Consider the following 11,302-nt stretch of genomic DNA (forward strand, 5'->3'; position numbering starts at 1 on the left):
GCAATGTTCGACTCGGCCATCAATGCCCGATCGAGAACACCCACAAAAGTCAGTAGCTTCAAAACATTTATCCGGTCAAGTATTGCCACATTAAGGCCGCCTTCAAATTTTCTGGCCTTCTTATATTCAGTATCCACCATGTGTGGTGCATAACGGGCAAGTTCAGTGAATTTCGTCTCGTATTCTGCGACGGACATTGTGCCCTGCTTCAGTTGTTCAAATTCAGTCACTTTTCTATCCCTGACACACTGAGGGAAGTACTTTTCAAAGAAGGACTCCTTGAACTGAGCCCAAGTCATAACAGTGTTTGTCTCACGGATTAACATCCACCACCTTCTAGCTTCTTCTTGTAAGGTGAAGGTAGCTAACAGTACTTTATTCGCTTCAGAGCACGGAAACACTTCGAATAATTTTTCTGTTTCCAGAACCCAAGCTTCAGCTTTTAATGGTTCAAGGCCTCCCTGAAAGGATGGCGGTTTCATTTTGCTGAACTTCTGGGTCAAAGCAATTATGTCCCCATCATTCACATTCGCATTAAGTTCCGGCTGTACCGGAGGAGGAGGAGGTGGTTGGTTCTGTTGTTCAAGTCTAGCAGTTATCAGTTCTATCATTCTTTCCATTCTTTCCATTCTTGCCTCGGTAGACGAGGATTCAGGTTCATTTGCATTGTCCATTTCACTATAAGCAGTTATAACAGTTTTAAACATAAGCAGTCATTTGTTTAACAGTTTACCACATTAGCATGCATTCAGTCATAACATAACCACACACTTATCATGCTCATGAGATGCCCTAATCACTTTTCTAGGACACCCTATAGCTCATTTGGACATGTGTGTGCGGTATAACTCGTGGTTAAGTATCGCTCTGATACCACTCTGTCACGACCCAAACCCGGCCCTATGGGTTTAGCACCGTAACCGGCCAGTAATCCGAGATTACCGAAGGCCTGCTTAACAGTAATACAGTAAAACAGAGTACAGGGCCTGGCGGAAGCCAATACAGTAATTAAACAATGCCCAACGAGCTGTGACAGTCTGTATGCAAAAGATTTTTCATGCATTCATACATAAACAGTGCAGAACAGTATGTACAATATTCACATCCATTCAAACTAGGGACTCAACCCTACATAACAGTACAGAAAACATTCCGTCTGTACAAAACAGTACGGTCTATACAAAATTTACAGTCACACAGTACAGGGACCTAATCCCTTTATAACAGTACAGTAGTCCAAACAGTATGGAGACAGACGGGGGAAAACAAACAAAACACCCCAAAGCCATAGCATGGCAACTCGGAACCTCACAGTGAGGCGCAAAGGCTGGCTTGACAAAACTGGAGTTACCCTGACGCTCCTAGCTCCGATCTGGTGCCTGTACACCTACATATATATATGAGCAGTGAGCTAAAGCCCAGTGAATAACATAAAGCGTAAAGAGGTTTAGAACGAATGTCCTTACAGTAGTGAAAACAGTTCAATTCAATCAGTATTTCAGTCGTTCAGTACAGTAAACAGTCATATGTGGTACATCCATTAGCCTAACAGTAACAGTAGGTCTTGAAAGACCGAACAGTAATGATGGCCATCAGTCAGTAAACAGTAGTGGTTCCACGAGGGAACCGACAGAGAATTCTGTCGCAGTAACAGTAACAGTAAACAGTAAGTACTAAGGATGCCACAGTACAGTTCAGAAATAAAGGACATACATTCATTCAGTAAATAATACCAGTTCAGTAAACAGTTCAGTTCAGTATTCGAAAGATAATCAGTTGAACATATCTTTACACAATTGTTACTCACAGAGTTCGGGCTACAGTAAGCTAGAGCGTGTCTCCCCAGTTGCCAACCCTACACAGTTAACAGATTGAACACACTAAGCTACACAGTTGGGAAATCTCATAACTTAATCCCTAATTTGCCTTAGTGTGTTCTACAATGATATCCTCATCTAAATGTCTTAAACTAGGCCTAAGAATGCCTAGGATGGGATGAGGATGCAAAAATACTCTTAGAAAACATTTTGCAAAGTTTGCTGAAAATAGGAGCTTCGCTCGAGCGAGACTTTCTACGCTCGAGCGTAAGTCCAAAATCAAAGGCTTCGCTCGAGCGAGGAATCCTTCGCTCGAGCGGTCTGCAAAAACAGTAAAAGTACTGGATGCTGAAATTCTACGCGCGATGGTCGCTCGAGCGGAGCCCTGGACAAAGGTGCTCGCTCGAGCGGGGAATCCTTCGCTCGAGCGAGGAAGCCAAATCTGGAATTTCCAGATTTGCCTCCCAAGCTCAAACCAAGCATTCAACCACTCCAAACTCGACCTCTTGGGCCCAAATTCTGGAAAACATCATTAAATTCAATGTATAACAAGTTTCAAAGCTCAATTTATGAATTCAAGCCCCAAAGGTGAGTCAATTAGAACCATATTCAAACCCATTTTCAAGAATGTGAAGAACATGCAAACATGCAAGGATTTAAACCAAATCAAAGCTTCAAAGCTTGATCAAATGAGCTCATTCTTTTCAAAACAAGATGAAAACATGGTCTATAACAACAATATGAGCATGCATGCACTAATGTCCATGTAATCAACCTCAAAATGCAACAATACTAACATGCATGCAAGAAATGATCTTCAATCCATCATTAATGGACCAAATCATGACTTAGTTCTACAATGAAGCATGAACCATGCAAGAACTAGTTCAATAGCATCAATAAGAAGATAAGATCCTTACCTAGAGCTTGAATTAGAAGACTAGGAGCTCAAATATGCAATCTATACTTCAATTCCTTCAATTCTCCAAGCAAAACCCAAGGTAGGATTCAATTTCTCTCACTCTCTCTCCTCTCTTCCCTCTTGGTCGGCAATGAGAAGGAAAATGGCTGAGGAAATGTTGTTCTTGGCTCAAGTATGTGTGTGAGATAGTGGCCCACTCAATGGCAAAACGGTAATTAAGTCCAACTCTTCAATTGGCTTATTTTAATCTAATTTAATCACACCTAATCAGTTTTCCGATAATTATACCATAAAATCATATTAATTATGAGGGTCACGGAACATCAATCGGTTTCTAGTTCGGCCGCCGATAAGGCCTTCAATTAGCAGTTTAAACATATAAGCATGAACAGATAATCAGACAATCAAACAGATAGAATGCAATTAACTAACATATACTCAGTCAATTCAGTTTCAATTTCAGTCAGTCGGTTCAGTATTTCATTCAGTTCGATTATCAGTCAGTTATCAGTCATTATCAGTTTCGTTTAACAGTAATCGGTGATTAACGGTAATCAATCGGTCATAAATCAGTAAACAGTACGAGGGTTGTTACAAATATGTCCCCAAGGAATTGAAATGAAATAAAGTTGATTGTGCCTAAAATACTCTAAATTGCCAAATTCAACCGAAAAATTAGTTTCTAAAAAACAACTGGGGGGGGGGTATTACAAATTTATGATAAAACTTATAATTTTAATTTGCTAATATTTATAATGTTTATCATTCATTTGTAATTACTTTTTTCTGATCTCCACTATTAAGTAATTTTCAAAAAAAACAAAAAACAAAAAACAAAAAAAAGATAACAGGTGTGTTTGGTTTGGTTTTGAAAGATAAATTTTCAAAAAAGATTTTGAGGAGCAAGTTTATAAATTTTTTGATTTGTTTGGTTGTATATTTTGAAAATAGTTTTGAAGTATGAGAGTTTGAGATTATTTGATGTTTTGTTGTAATTCAGTAGATGTATGTGAGAAAAAAAGTAATTGAAAATGAGAAATGAGAGAGAAAAAGTAATTAATTGATGTACAAGAGAGAAGTTTTTCCAAAATCACTAAATCAAACAAAATTTGTCAAAAGCAAATCAAACAAGGCCAACAAGTTGGCATTACCATTGAGACTATTTATAGTTTATTTTATTTTATTTTTTTGAGGTGTGGGGGACATAAATGATGTTAATCATATAGTAGCTAACTACTAGATATCATAGCAAAGATGAAGATCAAATATATATATATATATATAGCACCTAAATTGCCAGTCCATGGACCACACACAATTGGTCCCCTTCTTAGCTTCATTGCACTTTTCCGGTATTTATGCACACTTCGGCTTCTGCAAGGGGCTATAGGAAACTGCTATTAGTTCATAGAAATTACAAGTTATATCTGTTACCATTCACAATGTACCTTTTGGACTCTTCACCACATGCATCTTACCATAAAATATAAAATTTTATTATAAAATTTTGTAATATTAATCACAAAATATATAATCTTATCATAAATTAGCATAACAAAATATTTAAAACTTTTGAAATTGATGTTACAAAAGTTTGTCACTTGGTTACAATATTTTTTGTTAAGTCAATTTGTAATGATATTACGTATTTTGTGATTAATATTATAAAATTTTATGATAAAATTACACATTTTGTGATAAGTTGCTTATGATATACATGTTTTAAAGAATGCACAGCATTTCCCTATCAATAGTTATCAAACAACTTAATTGATTATTACTTATTGTATTCAATTTTAAATACGGAATGAAATTATCAAACACCATACTTAATATTTATTGATCATTAGGACTTCAAATGAGCATAACCGTTTGTTAATAGACTCGAGTTCGGCTTGGTAAGGGTTCGTTTGAACTCAGTTCGTTAAATTTTTTTTTGCGTTCAAGCTCCAGCTTGTTAAATTTTTAATAAATAAATCCAAATATTCTAAAACTCTACTTGTAAGTTCGGCTCATTTAATATTTATTATTTATATATTAAATAATGTAAAAATATGTATAAAAAATAAGATAAATATGTAGTTATATATTAAAAAAATATAAATGTAAATAATAGTGATAGTAGATATTATTATTTTGATGAAATATTGGCTTTATTTTATTTTATTTTTATAGAATGTTTATATATATTTTATATATAATTGTATAATCAAAATTTTAATTATAACTGTAATCTCATACGTAAGTATGAATTTATAAATTTTTTAGTTTATTAAGGCTCGTAAACAATCTCGAGTTCGAGTCAAGTCTAAGTCAACTGGGCTCGAGCTCAGTTCGTTAAATTGTTATTGAGCTCGAACTTGTTAAAATTTTAATAAACAAGTCCAAACATACTAACGTTCGATTCGATTCGACTCGTTTACAACCCTATTAATCATACAAACGTACATAAAACTTTATTACCAAATCAAAAATAAATAAAAAATGGAAATTCAAATAGTGTTTGGATTTAGTGGACCTATTTTGAGGTTAATCACAATAATTTAAACTATTTGTTTTTTAAGACTTATTAAATAAAATATTTATATAAAAAATTAAGATGATTGGACATTAGTAACTATATGTTTTTAAATCACATTTGTATTATAAAAAAATTGATTATTCTTAAAATTATAATTTTCTTTATTTTTTTTAAAGATATCCAATCATTTTAATTTTTTACATAAATGTTATATTCAATGAGTCTTAAAAAATAAACAAATAAAAATAGATCCACCAATCCCCAAGTTCTCTAGTACTAGTTCACATCGGATTAATTTTTTTACTCAAATTTTGAATTAAATTAAATGAAAAAATTAGTGAATAATTGAATAGGCTCTGAGAGTGTAAAAGTTGTCATAAAGAAAAAAGAAAAAAAAAAAAAGAAAATGTGATAAAAAGAGTGTAATCAAGGGAGTTTGGAATCTGCTGGGCACTGGGCAGAAAGAATATAGGTGTGTGTATATTTTTGGTGTTGAGAAAGAAAGTTGAGTTTATTTCCGTTGTATCAAAAAAACAAAGAAAGAAAGTAGAGTCAGTGTGAAAGAAAGATGGGGACATAGAAGAACTCCAAGCAGCTCAACCTTTTAGAGAGAGACAGAGAGCAATGGTAGGAAAGACAAATGTTCTTTTCTATCAGGAAAAAAAGAAAAGCAATCAAGAATTTTGAAATTTGAAATCTAGGGAGAGAGAGCAGAAAAAAAAGTAAGAGAGAGAAAAAGGGGAAGAAAAAGGAGGAGGTATTGATGGGGAAAAAGTTGAAACGCGGCATTTTGGTGGGGAAAAGAGTGGGGACTAGTACTCCTCCACCCACATGGAGATTTGGGTTTTCTCAACTTGATGGTTCTCTCAACCAAAAACCCATTTTCTCTACAACCACAATTTCTGCTAGAAAGCTTGGTGCCAACCTCTGGGAGGTCCTGCCCCACCACCACCCCACGGCGGCGAAGATGAGCAAGAGTGGTGGTGCTAGGCTTCCCCACCGCCGCAACAACCACCACAAGGACAAGGGTCTTGAAATTCCTACCCAACTGGATCAAGTAGTACCTCCTCCTCCTCCTGATAGCCCCCTTGAGGAGGTATAACTGGACTACCATTAATGAGAAGTTTTGATGATTGTTTTTTTTTAGAATGTATGCATTGTTTTGTGGGTTTTTGTTTGTTTTGGGTTTTTGGTTTTGACCTAGCATACCTACCTGGTTGTCTTATGTTTTTTTTTGGGCTGTGTTGTATATTTCATTTGGTTAGTGACTATTCTGTGATTTGTTAGCTGTTTCTGGATGATGGGTTTAATTAGGAATCATCACTGCAAGATGTTGAAATTTATTTCTCAAATGTTGGCTGTTAAGAACTTATTTCCCTATTCATTCATGAAGTCTTGTTTTTAAAACTTAACTTTAGAAATACTTCAAAAGTTTTACGATTAATTGAAATTGTAATGTGGGTTTCCAAAATGTGGCCCGGGTGGAATTTTGTTTTGTTTTGTGATTTGATTTATTTGCTTGAGTTTTTCATAATTTTTGCAGTTAGCATTCAAGAGAAAATCATTTATGTTGATTTCCCTTTTATATATATATATATATATATAATGTTTTTATTTAATTCATTTTCTTTATTTTTTAGCTTCATAAATTTTCATTTGTAGTTTTTATAATTTATTGTCTTCATCATGATACTTTGATGGCATTTCCATTGTAATATCTTCCAATTTTGGGGATTACATTTCAGGTCCTATTGAAAAGGTTGCTTCTTCAAATTCATGCGATCTTTATATTGTTTTTTGGGCTGTAAGATTCATATGTCATCTGATAAAAGTGAAGTCTACCCTGTTTTACCATACATTGTTGTAAGATTCACATGTGTTCATATAGGTTACTAGATTGTTGTCTTTGGTTGATTTGAGTTGTTTGCTTCAATGGCCCACTGCTTGGTTGTTATGATGACCTGTCTGTAATCCATATTGTTCATTTCTCTTCGTCTAAAAAATCACTAGGTTTTGACTTGTGAGCTTGTATTCCGATCCAAGAGGTTGCCAATCTAGTGAACACCTGGGAAGAATTTCCACAATTTGTTTGTGATTTTATTCTTTTGGTGCCATGGAACTCTTAAGTCCTCAAAGATGGTCCTTGTCAGTTGGTATTGATCTTTTACCCTTCTGTTGTTCTAGCCATCAAGCTCAAGTAGTTTGCGAAGACATGTTGCAATGTCATTGATTCAACATCATCGCTCAGTTGAAAGAAATGGTCGTGCACTACAGCCCGTGTCGCCTACAAGTTATAGTAGCTCAATGGAGGTAATAAGCCATTCGTTTATGTAAATAATCTCTTTATCTTTTCTAATAAAACGTATCATTTTTAAAGAAAAATTTATTTGCTCAACAATTGCTGAATGACGTGGAGGTCCAAGAGCAAGTAGGATGTGTTCTCGCGTAAACTGGGGCTTTATCCCTGCTCTTAACGCAATTAACCAGTTCACTTGGAAATTTAGGGTTTTTACTGAGATAAATACTAAAAGTGAGTTCCAAGACTTATATAAAGTGCAACTACAATGGAAAAAAGACACATTGTTAAGTCTTCAATGAAAAATCACTGTCACCTGTTTTTTCCACTCTTTGAATTGATTGATTTTCAGAAGAGTGAGACTCCACTGCATGCATATTCTCCTTGCTTTCTTTGAATCGAGCTCCTACTAATTTTGTAAAGTCGAACATAGACATGTCACTCCTTTTTTATCTTAATTTTGATAAACCGGTGTAAAATCTTTTCAACTTACTTTAGAATTCCTTGTAAATTGTAGTAAAAAATCTGTGTCCGTAACTCCTATATGAATTGTGAGGCAGCTGCTGAATTCTACATAGGAATATCTTTTAGTTAAGCTTCAAATATTGATGATTTGAATCGGGTGGGGTCAGCTAGATGAATCATTTTTTGTCATTCCATTCTGTCAAGGGCTATATGGTCACTTAAATTAAATAAATTCATATAATGTTTCAAAATCTCATTTTGTTCCTCACAGGTAGCACCATATAACCCTGCAGTCACTCCCACTAGTTCTCTAGACTTCAAGGGTCAGATTGGAGAGTCAAGTTTCAGTCTTAAAACATCCACAGAGTTACTCAAAGTACTCAATCGAATCTGGAGTCTTGAAGAACAACATGCATCCAATACGTCATTGGTGAATGCGCTGAAAAGAGAACTGGATCATTCCCGAGCGCAAATCAAAGAGTTACTACGAGAGAAGCAAACAAACCGGCAGGCAATGGATGACTTAATGAAGCGAGTTGATGAGGATAAAATTGTTAGGAAGAACAAGGAGCAAGATCGAATAAAAGCTGCAGTTCATTCGGTGAGGGAGGAGATAGAAGACGAGCGGAAATTAAGAAAGCATTCAGAAGCACTTCACAGGAAGCTAGCTCGAGAGCTTTCTGAGTTGAAAACATCCTTCTCTAATGCTACAAAAGAACTTGAAAGAGAGAAAAAAGCGCGAATTTTGTTGGAAGACTTGTGCGATGAGTTTGCTAGGGGAATAACAGATTATGAACAAGAGGTACGGTCCTTGAAACACAAGCCCGATAAGGATCATATTCATAGGGAAAGCCCTGATCGGTTGATTCTCCATCTTTCTGAAGCGTGGCTGGATGAGCGGATGCAAATGAAGCTTGATGAACCCCAATACAATCTTGCAGAAAAAAACACGATTGTGGACAAGTTAAGCTTTGAAATAGAAAACTTCCTCCGAGCCAAAAAGCCAAAGGAAAGTAACTTTCGTAGGCATTCTTTGGAGTCGTTTCACTTGAATGAGGCTACAAGTGCTCCTCATAATGCAGATGAGGAGGAGGATTCCATTAATAGTGACTCACATTGCTTCGAATTGAATGGGGCTTCGAGTGGAAAGCAAAGTGGCAGCTCCAAACAACTTGGGGAAAATGGAGCTGAAGACACAGTTGAAGTGAAAAGTTCTCAGAAGATTGAAATAAGTGAAGTTGCAAAAGGTATGCGGGAAAAAAAGAATAAAAGGGTTGGGAACCCTGGAGTGAATTTGAATCATATGCTGAATAACTCGATTAGAAATCATTCATTGTTGTTGGAAGGTGGGAAACTTCACGCAGTGAATGATCAGTCAGCACATACGGGTCATGCTAGTCCGGTGCAACGGTGGATGTCAAGATTCACAGCTCCAGATATTGAAGTATCTGAAACTTCTTCAAGATGTGCCCACGGTTTGAAACAAAACACCTTGAAGGCAAAGCTACTTGAGGCCAGGTTAGAGGGTCAGCGGTCTCACTCAAAACCATCCAAGAGTTCTTCGTAGGTTGATTCAACTGTTGTTATTTGCTTTCTGACAAATAATTTTCTGGTTTTGTGAATATCGGCCGATATCCTTCTGCCTAAATCGGGTATTGCAGTTCAGTAATTTTCATAATAGGTGACATGTTTATCTTTTCTTTGTAATTTTGGAATTATGTCTGTACATGAGAAATTAATGTATTGTTAGCCACATAGTTACTGAGATCAAGTAGATTTCAAGTACAAGTAGTATTTTGATTTGATACACTTGATATCAGCTCCATTGTGCATTTCTCAAGTTCAATGTCTATGGAATTGTTCAACAACATTACCTTGCATCTTAGAAACATTTTTGTAATTCACTTTTTTATTTTTATTTTTTTTAATAATGCTTGGCTGCGTTGTATGTGTTCAGCTATCTTTGTCTGTTAACTCGCAGAAGTAGCAAATTAGTTTTGAAGCGTTACGTGGTCATATCTCACATTAATTACAATTAACTATGTCTCTTTATATTTTATAATCACTCAATACAAATTTGTAGGTTATAATTTTTTTCACCAATTACAACACCATTGAGATATCACGTGATGGTCCTTCAAAATTAACCAACAAGTTCCCCTCAAGTATTGTTCTTAGCATTATGGCAAAGGTTTGAAAAAATGTGAACGGAATATCATTGTGTTGAAAAAACACAGAATGTTAGTTTGAAGTTTGGCTCATGACTTATTGTCTCACTATGATTTGATGATGTCTGGTTTTGTACCTTGAGGCCTTCCGGCATGATTTGTTTTCTCAAGTAAAATATTTTTTATAAAAATATCTAAACATAATTCAATAAATAAAAAAATAGAAAAATATACTACATTTTTGAATTTTTTTTGGTTGTATTTAGGCCTCGTTTGGCAAGTGGTGATTTTAGTCAAAAAGTCAAAAAGTCGCTAAAAAAATCAAAAAATCAACAACTTATACCAAAATGTCTAATATTTCATTTTCTCTCTATTTTTTGTACATTTTTTCATAAAAAACTAAAAAGTCATTCCAAACATACTAGTTTTGTTTTACATTATATTTTAGCCAAAAAGTTAAAAAGTTACTAAAAAAAATATGTTCCCAAACGAGGCCTTAGTGAACTTTGTGAAGATATTTTTCTTAAATTTGTATTTTATAAAGTATATCTAAAAAATATAAAATTTTAATTAAATTATCAAAATAATAAAAATATAGGAATTAAAAATTAAAAATTATTTTTTGAAAACTCTATCACCAAACGATAAAGCTTGGGAGCTCGAATGAGCTCCCCCCGAATCCCCCGAAAATGGAAACAGAGGGAAACAGAGGGTGAAGACAAGAGAGAGGGAGAAAGAGAGAGGAGAGGAGAGAGGGAAACAGAGAGAGAGAGAGGGAGAGAAGCTCGGCCGATCGTCGCAGCAGCTCGGCCTCCGCTGCGCCTCCGCCCCTGGTTTATGCCCCCTCCTGTCCAGTTCTCCCTTCTCCCTTCTCCCTTCTCCCTTCCCTTCTTCTTCTCCCTTCTTCTTCTTCGTTTCTGATTCAACCAAAAAAAAAATAAATGGAAAAACGACGTTGTTTTTGAAATTAGGGGCATTCGGAAGGGCTGGTTTCGAGCTACGTAGCATTACTCCTCACCAAAACTCAAACTACCATTGCGGTTTTGCTCTTTCATGTACATTAAACCTTTTGTCTGACAAATTATGGGTTAATCCTATGTAATAAACTTAAAT

The 11,302-nt window shown here is 35.3% G+C and overlaps 1 protein-coding gene across 1 annotated transcript; it reads left to right on the top strand.

The window, feature by feature from the left end:
- Positions 1 to 5,636: 5,636 nt before the first annotated feature.
- On the top strand, positions 5,637 to 9,889 carry LOC114321544 (uncharacterized protein At5g41620). The gene is made up of 3 exons (XM_028268703.2): positions 5,637 to 6,356; positions 7,445 to 7,570; positions 8,293 to 9,889. The coding sequence occupies exons 1-3, from the start codon at positions 6,024 to 6,026 to the stop codon at positions 9,586 to 9,588; spliced, it is 1,755 nt and encodes a 584-aa protein (XP_028124504.2). The 5' UTR covers positions 5,637 to 6,023; the 3' UTR covers positions 9,589 to 9,889.
- The last annotated feature ends 1,413 nt before the right edge of the window (positions 9,890 to 11,302 follow it).

The sequence above is a fragment of the Camellia sinensis genome, chromosome 5 (assembly GCF_055761805.1).
Source record: "Camellia sinensis isolate YWXY chromosome 5, ASM5576180v1, whole genome shotgun sequence".
Lineage (NCBI taxonomy): Eukaryota > Viridiplantae > Streptophyta > Magnoliopsida > Ericales > Theaceae > Camellia > Camellia sinensis.